The sequence below is a fragment of the Aspergillus saccharolyticus genome (assembly GCF_003184585.1).
Source record: "Aspergillus saccharolyticus JOP 1030-1 unplaced genomic scaffold BP01scaffold_9, whole genome shotgun sequence".
Taxonomy (NCBI): domain Eukaryota; kingdom Fungi; phylum Ascomycota; class Eurotiomycetes; order Eurotiales; family Aspergillaceae; genus Aspergillus; species Aspergillus saccharolyticus.
The window spans coordinates 869,261-886,117 of NW_020290619.1; the positions used below are offsets into that span (position 1 = coordinate 869,261).

Here is a 16,857-nt window from a genome sequence, read left to right on the forward strand (position 1 = left end):
TGTCGAAATATCTCCACTCTTACACAATGTTGGCGATGAACACGAACCAAATCAGCCACGTCCGTGCGCCGCACTATACCATGAGCGAACAGTCTCTTGAAGCGATCATGTGTTGAGATTCCCTGATAGTCTAGTGCTGTTGATGGAAGGCAGCCGCATTTTCACCGGCTATTCTGCCAAAGACAACGCATTCGAGGAGTGAAGAACCTCCTAGACGATTCTGTCCATGAAGTCCGCCCGTGATCTCACCTGCAGCCCAGAGACCCTTGATAGGAGAGCCGCTCTTGTCCAGCACTTGACTGTGCTCGTTGATTACCACGCCTCCCATGGTGAAATGGACCACAGGCGTGACTCTTCCTACGTAGACCACCGAATCCGACCTCACATCCTTTAGTGTCCAGTTACCGAATGAGGACCGCCCAAAATCGTCGGGCTTTTTCCCAGACACCACCTCAGCGTAATCCTGGAGTGTGTCGCGAATGGAAGGAAGAGCAAGCTCGCCGACCGTGGTTTTGCGCATCAACCCCTTCCACAGATAGAAACCGAGATGAGTATTCGAAGCTGCCGCCGCCCCCTCATCTAATAGAAGGGTGACATCCCACTGCCGCCGACTCGTGTCCTCAAGAGGACCCGCGCCTTTCATGACAGCCGCAGTGACTTTCTCGCGTGTGTCCAGCTCATCAACAAACCTCTTCCCTTCGCCAACAAGCAGTATACCCCCTTCCCCTCTCAGTGCCTCAGCAGCCAGAAACTTCACCGGGGCCGTGAGGTCCTTCTCATCCACGAACCCGGTCGGATGCACCTGTACCTGGTCCATATCAACGACTTCGGCGCCGACTTCCTCCAGCAGCGGCTGCGTGCCCTCGCGGGCTTCATTCGTTGAAGGGATCCCCGCCAGATCCGGGCGATATTTCTCGAGTAACCCATGAGTGTCGCCAGCGAACCCGCCCGTCGCAAAGATCAAGGGTCCATACAACGTCTCGGTCTGGTTATCCTCCCGCCCGGCATCATACTCCACCCCTAGCATCCCCTCCGTGTCATCGCTGTCTCCCTCTGCTCTCACCACCCTCGTGACACGTGTATTTGTCCGCAACTCAAACAGCGGCTCCTGATTCAGTGAATCCAGCAGGGCGCTCACGATCGCATATCCCGGCGGCTTCTGTCCTGCGCCACCGCGATGCGTGCGCGCCCGACTATGGCCGCCTAGTTGCGCGACTGTGCTAAGGTCAACGCCTTTTTCGTCAACGAGCCAGGAGACTGCCTCAGAAGAAGTGGTGACCAGTGTGCTGATCAGCCTCTCGCGCCGTGCGCGCTCCTCGGCGACGGAGCTAGCCAATGGGCGGCCGGCGGAGCTGAGCGTGTCGGCCAGAAAGAGATCGGCGCTGTCGTTTTGCAGTGGGGGCTGGAAGCGCGTGGGCGCGCCGTTGATGCCTGAGGAGGCTTTGATGCTATTACCTCCAGGTTTGGCGGCGCGCTCGAGCATGATGACGGGAATGCGGTGCGCGATGAGCTGCGTGGTGGCGCAGAGGCCGGCGAGGCCGGAGCCGATGACTATGACTGCTTGTTCGGGGGACATGAGTATCTTCCTAAATTGCATAGATGGTAGGGAGAGAAAGGAAGTAATGAGTGAAGTTTGTAAGAGGAATTTTGTTCTTTGAAGAGTGGTTGTTTGTGGTTGCGTGAGCTTAGATGAGGATCATACGGTATGGTTTTCCCGCATCACCCGGGACTGGGCTGTGGTATCACACCACCTGGTTTGAAGGCGGAGCCCGGAGACGAGACGAAATCTGAGTACGTAGCATTCTTCTTCCCCGGGAGAGAGCTCAATCTTCATGATGTGATCAGCAAGCATCTTCTGACTTGTTGCGCTAATCACTGCCCTCGAACACCACCGCAGGGAACTCCCATCCTTTTCCCGATAAGAGAGATAAGAAGCTAAGCACGCGGAACCCCTCTCTCCGCTCGAACGTCGCCGCTCCAGCTAGCCGTCATCCCATACAAAGAACCATCCGCGCGCGTCTCAAAACGGGAAAAATACAATGGGCTTGAGCTCGGGCAGGGTTGCTGTGCTGGATAATGAAGAAAAGCACCGAGAGGGTGGTGAGGACGGAGGATTAGAGAGTTAAGTGGCATTGTATTTGGTGGTGTGGGGAGAAGTAGAGGGAATTTCGAGGGAGATGGAGGCTTAGGGGCTTGAAGGCACTATTTCCGAAAATGTGGCGGTTTCAGGATGGGCGCTGGTACTAGTACGAAGCCAGTTTATGTACAGTGGCCTCTTGCTTCAACATTCTATAGTATATGTAGTATGATGAAAATAGCCAAACTCCTATTCTGGGTATCTATGTCGGTATCTGTATCTGCATACTTCTCTTCAGGGTATATATATCAGTATCGGTACTAAGTTGTGTATATCGGCCACGCTCTATGCCTTCTCCTTCTTCAATCCCTTCCGCATAGACGGGAGGATGAAGGCGGGATAGATGACCGTCAGGGCACAGAGGCCCAAGGCAATCATCCTAGGATACACATGTTAGCCAACTGTACGCCACCATCACAGAAGAACAAGACAAGACAAGACAAGACAACAAAATCACATACATTCCTTCCAGGACCAGGAATTCGTCTTCCTTTTGCATCAGGGGGTTGCCCCATCCGCCGGCCATCTCGGGGATACTATTTTCTCAAGTGTTAGCAGTCGCCTCACATGTAAATAAGCTGAGCCCGACCAGAGCCTCATATATGGAAAACTCCTGCCTAAACAGGAATAAAGAGGAGGAAAAGCGTACCGATAAATACACCGAATCAACACGGTGAAATACGCAAAGATCTCCGCATAGATCACCAGCCGAATATTATGCCTCGTGCCATCGACACTCATATCCCCGTTCAACCCCGGCCCGTGGCGGATCACCCGAACGAAAAACTCCAGCGCGATCAGCCCGCACACCGACATCGTCGCCACCTGGAACGCGATACCGGCGATGATGATATCGTCACCGATCTGCAGCAGCGTCTGGTCGGTCTTCCCGGCCGCGGCCGCGACACCGCCACCCGCAGCCTGGAGCACCAGGGACCCGATGTCGCAGCTGATGAAGATCCAGGTGAACAGGCGCGGCTTGAGGCGCGAGTACTGCGGCCCGAGCGAGAGCACGATGTGCTTGAGCGTGAGGTAGATGCCCGCCGCGACAAACGTGGGCGCCAGCACCAGGCAGACGATCTGCAGCTTGAAGGCGCCTTCGTTCCAGGGGTTGTAGTGCATTTGTATCCGACCGATGTATCCCGCTAGCTCCATGAAGGCGCCGATGACCATCGCAATCGTCAGGGTCCAGGCGCGGAAGTAGATGCCGAAGCCGAGCTGGAAAACGCCTAGGATGCCGAAGAACACGGTGAAGAAGATGTTGCCGCCTAGATTCGGGTAGTAGCCGTAGGTGGTCGCCTCGACGGGGCACTCGAGTGACACTTTCTCACACGTTGAGTAACTCATGCTGGGCGAGTTGCGGGTTGCAATTTGCTGGCCGAAAGTACTGCTATGCGACTCTGAGATGACGATAAGGGAACGGAGGTCCGTCTGATTGGTTCGCGGCGACAGGCTGATAGCATCAAGAATCTGCTGGAGACGACAATGCGAGAGAACCTGTCTATCATGACAAGTAGAAGCGCGACGAAGAGAGGAGAGAGGGGTAGACGTTTTGTCTCCGACAAAAGGACACGGAATTCATGGTCGCAACCTGGAGGCCTGAGAGGGGAGTCAGACCTATTTTAGTACGGGGCGAGAAGTTGTTTAAAATTGTTCAATTGATCCCGATTAGCTGGCGGTTTGATGACTGGTGGATCGATATCAAGAAAAAACGTGGTCGGTGACAGTCTTGATTGGCTCGCTCTCGTTCTCGTTCTCGTTCTCGTTCTCGCATTGACCCCCCACAGGCGGGGAGACCCGATCGACTTTTTGACCTCCTCTTCCATTCTTCGGCTATTTCAACACGTGTCGCGGATTAATCAGCGTTCCTGGTCGCTCACTTCTGACTTGTTTCCATGGTTGCAATAGCCGTGGCTCAATGAGCAGCGTATCCCAGATATGCGTCGGTGCATGCGCCCTGCATTCGAGGACGCTGCGAACGACCATTCGCCTGACAGCGGAACGTCGGGCTAATAATCCGTCGATCGACAGTCCGTTGCCAAGAATTCCGGCTTGGACTTTGGTCCACCTCAAGAGAGCGGTACTCTCAGAGATATCCATCAATCCTGGTCGCCCTGGCTCTTAGTGGCTATGTGTATCCCATACAGATGAGAAGTGGGTGACCAAAACCAGGCAGCTGGATGATAAACCAGGTAGCCGAGGGTGGCAGGCTGCGTTAAATAGAAGTATGTGGATTGGTAACCCGAAGTTCTGCCAGAAGTTTTCTTTCTTCCTAGTAACGCTGACTTCTGATCAGCTGTATATATGCGGGAAATTAGGCGGGTCTTAACAAATCGCAGTCAAGCTTAGTCGAGACTCTAACCTCAGGTCAAGACGTCGGCGAATGGAGCTCGAACTAGGCAATTCTTAGGAGCGCTGAGCACTGAGCAGTGTGTCGTTGTTTGTTCTCGACCCACTACGCTCACAGGTGGATCGCCTCGCAGCAACGCGAGCGTGCACAACGATCTTGAAGCCACTCGCATGGCTAGAGACACTTGAATGGTGACGAGATCGAAGCGAAGACCGAGTATAGGCATGTATCAAGAAACAGTCCAGTTTAGTAGGAATGTATTGTAACTACCATTAGTCTGTACATTACAGTACCACGTGACCCATCCGCTGACGTCTACGCGAATTTCCACGTGGGACTCACCCGTTGATCAGTCCTCCTCCTGTCTGCATCACTGCAGCACGTCGAAATGGAGGAAGATGCCGCCTCGGAGAACCCATACAAAGTCACGCAATGGCTGTGACCAGTGTAAGAAGCGTCGAGTCAAGGTATATTGGTATTGTTCCATCGCTTACCATGCGACAATCTAACGTCAAGCTGTAACTAGTGCGACGAACAAGGCCCGCCTTGCTCCAATTGCACCAGTCGCGAACTCAAGTGCACTTATTTCAGAGTTCCAACAGCTCGCAATAGCGCAACCTCACCTGCTGCCAGCTCTACACCTGCATCTGTCAATGCCCCCCAAGGACTAACTAACCACGTCTCCAGCCATAATCGGAGATTATCCCGTCATGGCAGCTCCATTCCGCCCAAATTTGGTAGCGCACGGGAGCTGGAGTTGATGCACAAGTATGCGACTGAGACATACCAGAGCCTGTGCAATGAGCCCGTAGACCATTATACCTGGCAGATAGTCATTGCGCGCAAAGCATTCCAGCATGATTTCCTCATGAGTGGGCTGCTTGCAGTCGCCTCGCTGCACATCGCCGCCACTTTGGACCCGCCCGACGCCCTATCATATATCGACACCGCATTGGAGTATCACGATCGGGCGTTTGCTCCTTTCCGCAACGCCATAGACAATCTTACCCCGGCTAACTGTGATGCTGTTTTCGCACATTCGGTCATTACCACAGTCATTGGCATAGCCCTGCCTCGGCTATCTACCGACAGAGAGGAGAGCACCAGTATGACCGAGAACATTATCGTCGTTTTCGAGTTGCTCCATGGTGTTAGCAAGATTTACACCCTCAGTCGAGACTGGCTCTCCACGCAGCTGGTCACCTCCCGAAAAGGATTCTGGGAAACGCAACTCTCAATCCTTGACTCTGAGACCGAGACTGCCTTCGATAGGCTAACTAGGCTGAGTCACGTTATGCAAGAAAACATCAGCGGAGAGCAGCATCGCATTATTGCTGAAGCGATCGCACTTTTGAGACGCTGCTTTTGCAGATATGACCATACTCGCGATATAGCCTCTATTCTAGGATGGCTGGCGATGGCAAGCAAGGAGTTTGTGCATGCTCTAAGATGCCGACAACCTCTTGCCTTACTTGTCCTCATGCACTGGGGAGCACTGCTTGTGGAACTCGATGGGAAAGTGTGGTGGGCAAAGAACTCGGGCCGGGCGCTGGTTTCGGAGCTACTTGGCGCACTTCGTCCCTGCGATGCACAATGGGAGGGTGCTCTGAAGTGGCCGGAACGAAAGATCAGAGCTTGATTTCAACTTTGACCCACGCGATTCACCAACCGAATAGCACTGGGCTTCTTGCTTGGTTTATTCTTGCTTTGAGGGTAAACCATCACACTATCCACTATATACTCAGGCGAGAGATTTCGACAAGGAAGCGACGACCAGCCCCATGCTAAAGCTTCACTGACCTCAACACTCGTTCCCAAGCATCTCTGGCTCGTTTGCGAGTCATTTTATCTGCATCATGCTGGCACGCGGTCAAACTCAGCGGACCTCCGAGCTGCTTCAACCAGAATGAGCGACCGCAATCAAACAACCAGTTGCGCGAGCCAACTTTGACCAGCTCCGCAAGAAAGCATTGCGGTGTAGTTCGATCCTTCACGAAAAGCACTTGTGGTAAAGCATGACGCATCGCTTCGGGGGCGTACACAACCGCTGCTTGCATCATCTCATCCAGTGTCGTCTTTACATACAATTGCGACCCAATGTGGACAACCCCCTGCGTTCCCGCGACAGCGTGTAGAAGACAAGCATTTGCCACCAAGTCAACTGGCATCTCATCTAAAGTATTCGCCGCACTGTCATAGCCCTCAGCCGCATGCCAGACCTGCGGCCCCCCATGGGTCGCAAGAAAGAGCGTGGCGAATCTATTCAGCGGAGTCGAGTTTTCAGGCGCATAATACGGGTACGGGTCCCTGACTGCCGGACCGAAAATTGTCGGACGCACCAAGAGGAAGGGCAACGTCGGGAACCTCTGCAGCATCAGCCGCTCCATCAGATACTTGGCGTACGTATAGTTTGACGAGAAACGCTCGGTGAAAGGAGAGCCTTCACCTCGGAGGATCGCCCCGAGTAGTTTCTCCGGATCTTCCTCCTCATCCTGGCCGCCTACTTCAGCGGTAACAGAATACAACTTCTCCGCCACGTGGCCATCTGGCAAAAAGCTGCTCACATAAGCGGTCGACACCTGCACGAACAGCTTCAACCTCCGGAACCGCGCGGCCATTTTTGCCAACTCCAAGGACGGAAGACAGTTATTCTCGACCGCCTCCGCGAGGTCTGCATCCAGGGTGATTTTGGCGGCCGCGTGAATGACCAGGGTGACCTGCTGGCGCAGCTCTTCCATCACCAGCGCGTCGACCCCGAAATCCGGTTTCGTCATGTCGCCAACTACGAAATGCACGAGTCGAGAGTGAAGGATCGGCTGCGTCTGCACAGGCATCGCCTTCTTCCATTTCTGAATCGCGAGGTCCGGGGACCCCCGGATCAGAACATAGATCTTATGCGTGGGGACCTGCACTGCGAGTTTGTAGAGCAGTACGGCCCCCAGCGCGCCGGTGCTGCCAGTCAGCAAGACAGTGTGCTTCTCGAATAGCGATGCATAACCTCTGCGTTTGATTACCTCCTCGTGTAGCGAGGGGCTTGAGAGGGTGTTAGACATCGAGGATTTGAAACTGTCTGTGCTTATCTGTAGATTATTTCCTGTGCTGTTATATATGCCCGAACAGTGTCTTGTTTCCTTGGTGCTAGAAGTAAACTGGTGCTAGATATCAGATGTGATAAGAACAACTCTCAAAATATCAGGAAAACCACTTCATTACAATGCAACAAAAATCAAAGTAGTACCTACTTCCTCCTCTACACCAAACGAGGCAGAGAGAGGCAACAAGAGCAAAAGACCAAAAAAAAAAAGAAATGCACCGAGGCGAAGGTCGCACAAACCCTTTACTAAGTGAAATCTTCTGGCACCAGCACCAACACCTCTCCATCCATCAACTCCAGACGAACACCCATCTTTCGGTTATTTTTTTTCACATGCTCATGGCACTTGTCCTGTACAGCTTTTCTGTACAATCAACTGCGAAGTCCCCGCCCTCCCCCCAACCCCCATCGGAACCGGCCTAACTTTCAAGGGACAACACACAGATCTACAAAGACTATTTATTATATTGGCAAGAAATCTGGGAATATTGGAGCATTCATTTGCCAGTTGCCCAATTCTAACCAGTCGGAGAAGGTAGTACTTACTGTGCACCATGCACACACGCTCCTCCGTTGGCTTGGTGTGAGCAAATGTGAGCAATTGCAGCGGGGAGATTCGCTACTACCTCCCCCCTCTTTCATCTTCATGTGGAGGGGATATTGTGTGTGACTACCATGTGATAGTATGACGAGTTGTGGATGAAGTTTAGGTAGGTTATGTTGTTTTTCTGTACTGGGGGTTGATGGGGCCGCTGTTCGCCTATGGGTGTGTATATGTCTACAAGGGAAGAAGATAGTTTAAGTGGGATCATATAACCCTCCGCTTGTTGCAAGTTTGCGATTCGGTCAATAGCCGTGGTCTGGTTGCTGATACGCTCATGAATATAGTACAAATCCCGAAACACATACGTCCTAAAGGACAGCTTCAACCATCGAGATTAGACATTCCTTGTAGCTGAGAGCCAATCAAGGACTGGAAAATAAGAAAGCCCCGTCGTCAGAAGAGGAAAGAGAAAAAAAGAAAAAAAAAAAAGAAGAAGTAAGTATGAGACATACATACATTGACACATACATACCACATCAGTTGCAGTAAGAGTTAAAAACATGGGGAGATCAGAAGAGAACTCAGAGCCAGTGTCCCGACCTGTCTATTGATTATGTATATGGTACTTATGGAGAAGAACATGAACGGCCTCAGATGGCTTTATTTCCACCTCCGCCGCACCAGCATCGGCCGTCGCCTTCGCGCTCAACCTGGACGAGAATGTCCATGTCTTTTCCGCGGAGGTAGTCGACCGTGCGTTGGCGGACATCCTCGAGGTCGGAGGTGCGGGAAGCGATGACATGAATCACACCGAGAAGTTTTGGATTGTGGGATTCGTGGGAGTGGGAATGGTGGTCATGGCTGTGGGAATGGGAGTGGGTGCTGTGGTCGTGGCCGTGGCCATGAGCATTATTGGGGGAGGAAAAGTGAGGATCCGAGTGGTTGCTGTTGTGATTGTGGCTGTGGGCATGAGAGTGGCTATGATTGTGGGAATGGTCATGGTCATGGCCATGACCGTGACTATGGCTGTGGGAGTGGCTGTGACCATGATCATGGCCATGGTGGTGATGACCAGAAGACTCTTTCCCTGTGTCATCCAACCAAAATCGAGGGACAGTGTACCCAACCACCCCCCGTAGAGTACTAACTCCCGCTAGGACTTCGCGGACATTGTACTCCACGTCAGCAGGTAATGCCAGTAGCAGTGTCTTCGCCGTACTGCTGACGAGCGGGACTGCCGAGGCAAAGATCAAGATCGCAATCAAGCATGAAGCAATGGGGTCATATCCAGGCCAGCCAGAATAGTGGACGAGAATAGTCGAGATGACCACAGCGACAGAGCCAAGCGTGTCGGCAAGAATATGTAGAAAGATGCCATGCATGTTCTCGTTACCATGCGAATGTCCGTGACCATGGTCGTGTCCATGTGCATGCCCATGATCAAAAGCCATAATTCCGACGAGGTTCACCAACAGACCCGCAATGCTAACTACCAAAAGCTCACCAATGCGGTGCATTTGGCTACCAGAAGACAATCTCTCGACTGCTTCATAGATGATCTCGATACTGATGATCCTACATGATGTTAGTCTAAGGTCAAGGCGACTGGCAGCTCGCATTGCTCACATGAGAAAAATGCCATTGGCGAACCCGGACAGCGTGTCGACTTTGCCGTAACCGTACGGGAATCTCGAGCTGGGTGGCCATTTACTCATGACAGCAGCACAAAGACCCACGACTAGAGCAAGGCAGTCAAAGAACATGTGAATACTATCGCTGAGCAGGCCCAAAGATCCAGTCAAAAAACCGTATGCTAATTGAACAAGCATGAAGCCAAAGTTAAGGCTGGCAGGTGTTAGTCGTGGTGGAACATAATAGAGTAGCACGAGACTTACCACATGAAGTAGAAAATGCGTCGCGAATCGCTTTCCTTGAGAATACTGTACAGAAGCGGGTACGGTTCGCTGTACCGGAGGATAAACTTGGTAATTTTTGAAGTATCAGCAGAGGAATGGCTGTGATGTTCATGTGCATGCGAGTGTGCAGAGTGGCGAATGGCTCTGTCGTCAAATCGCGCAGCAAAATAAGATATAAGAGAGACAATGATCCGGGAGACGTAGATGACCTGAACATTGTCTTGAAGCGGCGGTGAGGATACAAGAGCTGCGAAGCCGGACCCAAGAACAAGGCCTATCTTGCGGGGGGACTGTAAATGTGAGCGGGCAATAGAGGATAAGCTGAGTGCGAAGGCACCAGAGGCGGCGAAGTGATAAATCATATCCGTAAAGTCAACCGAGATATTGCCGGAGATGATGATGGTAATGAGTGCCAGAAACAGGCCCGACAAAGTAGTCAACACGGAGTCGCCAGCTGAAGTAGCGCTTATGCTGGACTGTGATTCCTGCCTCTTAGACGACGTAGGCGTAGAGAGGTCGACATCAGCGGACTTCATCCCTGAGAAAAAAGGGCGGAGTACAAAGACCGACACGAGCAAAGCCGCGTAACCGAAGAATGGATGTTCGTCCCAGCTTGCATTCAAGCCCAAGAAGCTGAGCACAGCCACGACGACAATCACAGCACTGCTAGCCTTCTTTTGGCTCAATCGAGAGTGGCCACTGCTGTGCGGTCCATTCCCCTGGAGTAGCGTGGGCACACCAGAGGCTACTGCAAGAAGCAGGCTGAAAGCCACTAGGAATCCTCCAACTTTCAAGCCGGCATACAACGGTAACGCAAGCGAAGCTGCTCGCAGAAACACCACCCTTGCTGTGCCTGAACTCAGCTGAGGGAGTGCAAAAACGGAGTCGGTTCCTCCCCGCTGAACTGATTGCACGATTTCTCCACATCCATACAGTATCAGCGTCACAGCTGTCAGCATAGCTGTCTTCCGTTCGACTTGTTCTAGTCTGCCATTGCTCGATGCGATCGCGTCGGGGTCTTCCGATATCCTTTGCTGTATCTTCCAATGTGCATGATGATGGTAGTACCAAGAGAGGGCGATCCATGGCAGCGATAGAAGGAGTCCAGCGAGCGCCTCCTGACTTTGAAAATGTTAGTACTGGCGGCGAGAACGCAGGAAGGGGCCTTACATTGTATTCGTACCAGCCTCAGCCGACACATTCAGCATTTGAGCACCAAACAGCCCGGTAGTACTATCATCCTTTGTGTGATGGGTATTATTGCATGAGGAGACGGCATGATCATGGCCGCACGCTTCCCAACTGCTGTGGTTCGATGTATGGGAATGTGTATGGTGATGCTCGTGCTGGATCGACTCTCCGGAGCTGCCATTGGGAAAAGCCGGGTTAATTACAGGTTGTGGGGGCTGTTGATTCGTTGAAGACAGGTCGAAAGAAGAGGCCGAAATGGAAATTGGCCCGTGCGACCTGCGAGATGATCGTGAACGATGGCCGCGACTATGTCCAAGCCCGTGATTGAGGGGAGCTGTCTCCACGACGGACACTGGTGTTCCGGCCGACATTGTTTCAAAAAGGTGGTGTTATGTACGATTGCTGGAAAAGTCCAGCCAACAGCCGGAGGAGTTCGTGAGAGCGGGTGCTGGAGCCGAGGTTTGGCGAACAGCTATTAGGTTGAAGAAACAGAAATTGAGCTTTAGAAGCCCAGGACAAGTAGAAGATCAAGGATTGGAAGCCAAAGAGGCAACATAGTGCTCATGAAAAGGGAATCAATTGGGAGGATAAGGGGGCGACCACGATGGGCGCTTGTGGCGATCTAAGGGTGATGGTGATGGTTGATGGTGATGGCGGACAAATAGCCCCCAGATAGCGGCACGACGATCGGCCGGCGGTGATAACGGATGCCACGTGATCATCGCATCCCGGCAGTTGCCTGACGATTCAGGAACAACATGTTAGTGGACATGTTAGTGGGAGCAGGATGGCAACTTTGCAAAGAGTAGTTAATCACTCAGTCTCCAGGCTGACATTCCAGGTGGACTTTGAGGGGATAATCCGGGGTAACTTAAAAAGAAGGATCAAAAGGCCGAGGGAGACTTAATTGGACAGTGGCATGTAACCTATCAATACGAGCCGCGCGCCTGTTGTCAATTTGCCCGATTTGTTATTTGTGACGCGGCCGGCGTGTGTGGTGGGGTTCCGGTCCTCGGCCCAGGATTCCTGCTGCTGCCAGCTTGTCCCAACTCCCCAGAGCTCTAGATTCATCCCATTGTTTCGCGCAGGATCAAAAGTCACAGCCCAGCTTGCAATTATAATAAGCGGCTCATATACCTAGCCGTCTGGACCCAATGATTGCACGCGATTATCTTCCCCGAGAAATTTGAAATTTGCACATAATGCCGTATAGATTCTCATCACCCCAATAGCTTCCGCCATAGCTTCATCTGCCGCCGCCATGCTCGCAACCCTCCTCAACATCGCCTTTTACGCATCCACAGCACTCACGCTGGCAATCATACTCCTCTCTCCGTCACGGTATACAGCTTCTTCGTCAGCACAACAAGATGAGTCCGGCAAATCGAAAGCCACTGTTCAGATCCTCGTACTAGGGGACATCGGTCGCAGCCCGCGCATGCAGTATCATGCGCTCAGTGTCGCGAAAGGTGGAGGACAAGTGGACCTCATCGGCTACCATGGTGCGCAACAGGACCAAAGCCGTCGCATGGCAAAAGGCTGACATACTCTTCCTCTAGAATCGGAAGTCCACCCCGAGATCGTCTCGCATCCCCGGATATCCATCGTCGCGCTTCCTCCGCACCCGAATTGCCTCCAAACCAGCAACAAGCTGCTATTCCTCCTTTTTGGGCCACTCAAAGTGCTATTCCAGATTGGTTGCCTCTGGTGGATTCTCGCCTACCGGACAAAGCCAGCCCAATGGCTCCTCGTCCAAGTCCGTCACCTATCTCTAAAACCTCCCTGCCCTACAAGACAACCTGCCCCCGCTAACCACATTTATCTATCCATTCACAGAACCCCCCCTCCATCCCCACCCTCGCCATCAGCTCCCTCGTCTGCCTCCTCCGCAAAACCAACCTGCTAATCGACTGGCACAACTTTGGCTACACGATCCTGGCCCTTAAGCTGGGCGACACGCACCCGCTCGTGCGCCTCTCGCAGCGCTACGAAAAGTTCTTCGGCCGGTTCGCCACGGCGCACATCTGCGTCACCAACGCCATGGCCACCGTGCTTAAACGAGACTTTGGGCTCCATGCCCCCGTTCTCCCCCTCCACGACCGACCGGCCGACCACTTCCAGCCTATCCCTGACCAATCCACCCGCAACGCCTTCCTCCTCTCCCTGCCCCAAACCGCCGAACCCTTGCGCGCCCTCGTGAAAACCAACCGCCTGCGCGTCCTCGTCAGCTCCACCTCCTGGACCGCCGACGAGGACTTCTCCGTCCTCATCGACGCCCTATGCCGATACTCTGCACTAGCGGCACAAGAAGGCGACCTTCCCTCCGTCCTGGCGATTATTACCGGCAAGGGCCCCCAGAAGGAGATGTATCTCATGCGCATCAAGGAGCTGGAGGCCGCCGGGAAGCTGGAGAGGGTGACGATCCGCACCGCGTGGTTGAGCATGGAGGACTACGCGCGTCTGCTGGCGTCGGCGTCGCTGGGCGTCAGTCTGCATACCAGTAGCAGTGGCGTGGATCTGCCGATGAAGGTTGTGGATATGTTCGGAGCTGGGCTGCCGGTGGTTGGCTGGAACCGGTTCGAGGCGTGGCCGGAGCTGGTGACGGAGGGGGTCAATGGACGGGGGTTTGGGAGCGCGGAGGAGCTGCTGGGCCATTTGGTGGAGCTGTTTGGGGATGATGCGCAGCTGGAGAAGCTGCGGGATGGCGCCAGGAGGGAGAGTACGCGCCGCTGGGATGGGGAGTGGAATCCGGTGGCTGGGAGGTTGTTGGGGTTGTATTAGTGGTTTTGTGTTAGCAGACTACATAGATCAGTAAGAGCATTGTGATTTGGTTACGTGAATATCCTTCGTGAAGTCAAGTAGGCTAGGTAATTTTACGGCCGGAATTTCCCGCCACACGAAGTGCAGGTATCGAATAGATCGAAGAGACTCTGGCAAGAACGCTGGAGCTCGAGGTCTGAAGCGTCCATCTCGTCCTCGTTTAGATATTCCTGTCCACATCCGGAACAGAATTTAGACGCCCCGGGGTCTTGGATCGCTAATGCCGTTAAGCCGCAGCGAACTGTGCATGCGAAAAAACAATTGAGTCAGTGCAAATGGACTAGACAATAAGCTCGTGGTGATAGTGGAGGGTCTACACACCGAAAAGATGACCCGCGGCGCATTGCGCTTCTTGGGTCGAATACCACGCAAGCCCGGCATCGCAGATGTCGCATCGTTCAAAGAGGTGACTGCCAGGTCCACTGAGCTCCCCAGATGGCTTTGCGGCTACCGTGCTGTTGGTGGTGGAACATTTGGATATCTCCTCGTTCAGATCTGCGCCCGTGACAGTGGCTAGTCTGATGAGTACCTGGCGAGCTTGCTCGATGATCTCCTCGTTGTCGCAGGCGACGATAGTAGAGCAGGCGGCTGCGTAGAGAATCTTGCCAGATAATGGTGGCCTGCCCCTTTCGTCATGTTGGGAATTTAAAATGTGCCTCAGGGCTGCGTCGCGTCGTGAGCCGGGTGAATCTGGGCCAGAGGGCGAGTTGGGGTCTGGCGTTGATGCTTGTGCGTCAGGAAGCTCCTGTGCTACTGCGCCGGTGGTCGTGGAGAAGGTGATGATCACTCGGTCCTCGGAGGCCGTGCGGTATTCGATGACATCCCCCGGGTGGAGCGTGGTGGCGCTCGCAATGATGTCGTTGCATGAGGTCAAACCCCAGATCCTGGCCACAGCGAGACCTCCAAAATCTCGGTCAAAGTCGAACTGCTCCCGCATCTCATCGATCTGATTTCTCCATGCGGCTTTAAGAATTGGTATGTCTTCATGGTCGGGCGCGAAGTGTTTCGTGATTGCGTTTCCTCCGCCTGTTGCTACATGAAGCGTAAGGGTTTGAGATTCAGGATCAGGATCTCTTGTGACAGTCATGGCTTTCTGCTGTCAGTACTGGCATTGTGGATGGCGACTTATATCCTTACAAGTTACTGGGTCCCAGTGTCTGGGAGCTTCAGACTGGCTTCCGCTTGCAGTGTCATCGTAGAAAGGTAGGTTTTGCAAATGGATTTTGGCAGAGTTCTTCCCCTGGCCACCGTACGCCGAGTAAGGGATTGTGAGGAGGACAATACCGCCAAAGACACCCGCAGCCAGACAGAGCTGTTGCGCATCAGTCTGAGAGATTTGTTAGTCAGAACTTATAAGTCTGTAGTGAGTATCGTCTTACCATGTCTATCCACTTTATGGGGCCGGTAAATCGGTGGTCCTGGAGCTGCTCGCTATAAAGAGAAGTGTTCTCATCTGATTGAGCTACTGGCTCTGAAGACATGCCTATGCCTGAACTCTGCCTAAGCGTGGTCGGATCGAGATCGAATTTCAAGACTCTCAACCTCGACCCATGCACAACGGCAAGATTCCCTATCGCCCGATGCGCAGTTGGGCTTTTCAAACGCCCGTCATCTGCAAAGAACCATGGGCCCCATGTCATTGATGAAGTAACGGCCTTCGACTTTAGCGCAGCGGCAAAGACAGATGAAGGCTGAATCTCAGGATAGTTGCTTGAGGATGCATCCCAGGAAGCCACAGCAAGCACATCAGCCGTGTACCTTGGACTTTGCACCGCTACCAAGCTCCGTACTCGTAAGAAGATCACTTCCTTGGCGTCATTTGCAACTGCCAAAATTTGATGGCCCCACCGACTCTCGAAGCCGGGAACTGCTAGTGAGTCCGCATCTTGCTCGGTTGCAGGTACCTTGAGAGGCGGAGACCACGAGAATGATCGAATGGCGGATTTTCGCAGGGCCAACCCCTCGTCCTGCACCTGGGGTTGGAAGTACAGTTTCAGAGAGTCATTCACAATTGCTACTCGTGTCCATTTTCCTTGAATGCCGACAGGCTCATAAAGGGAAAGCAGTAGATTGGATGTAAAGACGGCGAGCACGCAGCGCCGGAACTTTGCCAGGCCCGGAGGAGACCAGGCGAGACCCACGACGGTGCTAAGGGACTGCTCGCCACCCAGTGAGAAATGGTCACGCTTTTGGGGGTAGATGGTAGGCCACTCGCTTTCTGTGAAAACGTTGACTCGGAACCGATTGGAGTGCCAGTTGTTGATAGCTTTCTGTACAGGGCCCTGTTCAGCCTTTTCATTGGCCGTCTTGGGGGTCTGTTCGCGGTTAGCAGCTCATTTCGTACAGTCGCGACAGAAGTGCAGGGGATCCTGACAAGGACCTGGACAAATTCCCCCGCAGCGATGGCTAGCTCCCCGTCTGCCGACCATGCCAGGCAATCCGAGCAAGAGGGGAACTGCGGTAATTCCAACGGTCCTAACATTTCCACAAGAGCGTACTCTTCAGTAGCTTGACATGATTGTGATTAGAACTTGTCAGACTCTTCTATCAGTGACTGATATGGTTTGGTATGCCTCTGGATCACTGGTATGTCAACCGCAGGTAGTATAGCTTTCGTATGTAAGGCGGGACGATTCCATAGTTATTCCTGCTTCGGGTTAGTCCACCGTGGGCGGGAAGGAGAAAATCATGGCCTCCTTTTAAAGCAGGCGGTGAGCACAGCGACGACAATCAAGCATTAGGTAATTTAGAGTGGCATTAACACACTAGCCCTCTTCGGGTTAGTTCCGTGACTTGTTGAACAAA

At 53.1% G+C, this 16,857-nt stretch overlaps 7 protein-coding genes across 7 annotated transcripts; 2 read left to right on the forward strand and 5 right to left on the reverse strand.

Moving 5' to 3' along the window:
• Window positions 1-130: 130 nt before the first annotated feature.
• On the reverse strand, window positions 131-1,576 carry frdA (putative FAD dependent oxidoreductase; the record flags this gene model as incomplete). Its single annotated transcript, XM_025571704.1, has 1 exon — window positions 131-1,576. The coding sequence occupies one exon, from the start codon at window positions 1,574-1,576 to the stop codon at window positions 131-133; it is 1,446 nt and encodes a 481-aa protein (XP_025432968.1).
• Window positions 1,577-2,277: 701 nt separating this feature from the next.
• BP01DRAFT_241940 (RTA1 domain-containing protein) lies at window positions 2,278-3,740 on the reverse strand. The gene is made up of 3 exons (XM_025571276.1): window positions 2,787-3,740; window positions 2,599-2,673; window positions 2,278-2,516 (listed from the first exon to the last, which is right to left on the reverse strand). Exons 1-3 carry the CDS (start codon window positions 3,482-3,484, stop codon window positions 2,423-2,425), a joined length of 867 nt encoding a protein of 288 aa, XP_025432969.1. The 5' UTR covers window positions 3,485-3,740; the 3' UTR covers window positions 2,278-2,422.
• Window positions 3,741-4,885: 1,145 nt separating this feature from the next.
• On the forward strand, window positions 4,886-6,126 carry BP01DRAFT_292998 (Zn(II)2Cys6 transcription factor domain-containing protein; the record flags this gene model as incomplete). Its single annotated transcript, XM_025571715.1, has 2 exons — window positions 4,886-4,954; window positions 5,014-6,126. 2 exons carry the CDS (start codon window positions 4,886-4,888, stop codon window positions 6,124-6,126), a joined length of 1,182 nt encoding a protein of 393 aa, XP_025432970.1.
• A 72-nt stretch (window positions 6,127-6,198) lies between these two features.
• BP01DRAFT_241912 (NAD-binding domain 4 protein) lies at window positions 6,199-7,689 on the reverse strand. Its single transcript, XM_025571275.1, has one exon. The coding sequence runs from the start codon at window positions 7,538-7,540 to the stop codon at window positions 6,272-6,274; it is 1,269 nt and encodes a 422-aa protein (XP_025432971.1). The 5' UTR covers window positions 7,541-7,689; the 3' UTR covers window positions 6,199-6,271.
• A 765-nt stretch (window positions 7,690-8,454) lies between these two features.
• BP01DRAFT_337584 (metal cation transporter MSC2) lies at window positions 8,455-11,876 on the reverse strand. Its single transcript, XM_025573287.1, has 4 exons — window positions 11,212-11,876; window positions 10,021-11,163; window positions 9,752-9,970; window positions 8,455-9,700 (listed from the first exon to the last, which is right to left on the reverse strand). Exons 1-4 carry the CDS (start codon window positions 11,601-11,603, stop codon window positions 8,776-8,778), a joined length of 2,679 nt encoding a protein of 892 aa, XP_025432972.1. The 5' UTR covers window positions 11,604-11,876; the 3' UTR covers window positions 8,455-8,775.
• Window positions 11,877-12,493: 617 nt separating this feature from the next.
• On the forward strand, window positions 12,494-14,037 carry BP01DRAFT_390645 (chitobiosyldiphosphodolichol beta-1,4 mannosyltransferase; the record flags this gene model as incomplete). Its single annotated transcript, XM_025578017.1, has 3 exons — window positions 12,494-12,734; window positions 12,792-12,988; window positions 13,069-14,037. 3 exons carry the CDS (start codon window positions 12,494-12,496, stop codon window positions 14,011-14,013), a joined length of 1,383 nt encoding a protein of 460 aa, XP_025432973.1. The 3' UTR covers window positions 14,014-14,037.
• Window positions 14,038-14,105: 68 nt separating this feature from the next.
• On the reverse strand, window positions 14,106-16,534 carry BP01DRAFT_372838 (uncharacterized protein; the record flags this gene model as incomplete). The annotated part of the gene is made up of 6 exons (XM_025576759.1): window positions 14,106-14,293; window positions 14,374-15,123; window positions 15,190-15,379; window positions 15,432-15,622; window positions 15,656-16,367; window positions 16,427-16,534. 6 exons carry the CDS (start codon window positions 16,532-16,534, stop codon window positions 14,106-14,108), a joined length of 2,139 nt encoding a protein of 712 aa, XP_025432974.1.
• Window positions 16,535-16,857: the final 323 nt, after the last annotated feature.

Bases quoted from the DNA above. Each gene is read 5' to 3' on its own strand.
- BP01DRAFT_241940 (XM_025571276.1), bottom strand. From the start codon at position 3,484: ATGAGTTACTCAACGTGTGAGAAAGTGTCACTCGAGTGCCCCGTCGAG. The intron at 2,674-2,786 runs GTACGCTTTTCC...TTGAGAAAATAG, and splicing joins TTGATTCGGTGTATTTATCG to TATCCCCGAGATGGCCGGCG. The intron at 2,517-2,598 runs GTATGTGATTTT...TGTGTATCCTAG, and splicing joins TTCCTGGTCCTGGAAGGAAT to GATGATTGCCTTGGGCCTCT.
- BP01DRAFT_241912 (XM_025571275.1), bottom strand. From the start codon at position 7,540: ATGTCTAACACCCTCTCAAGCCCCTCGCTACACGAGGAGGTAATCAAA.
- BP01DRAFT_337584 (XM_025573287.1), bottom strand. From the start codon at position 11,603: ATGTCGGCCGGAACACCAGTGTCCGTCGTGGAGACAGCTCCCCTCAAT. The intron at 9,971-10,020 runs GTAAGTCTCGTG...AACACCTGCCAG, and splicing joins CGCATTTTCTACTTCATGTG to CCTTAACTTTGGCTTCATGC. The intron at 9,701-9,751 runs GTGAGCAATGCG...AACATCATGTAG, and splicing joins GCCAATGGCATTTTTCTCAT to GATCATCAGTATCGAGATCA.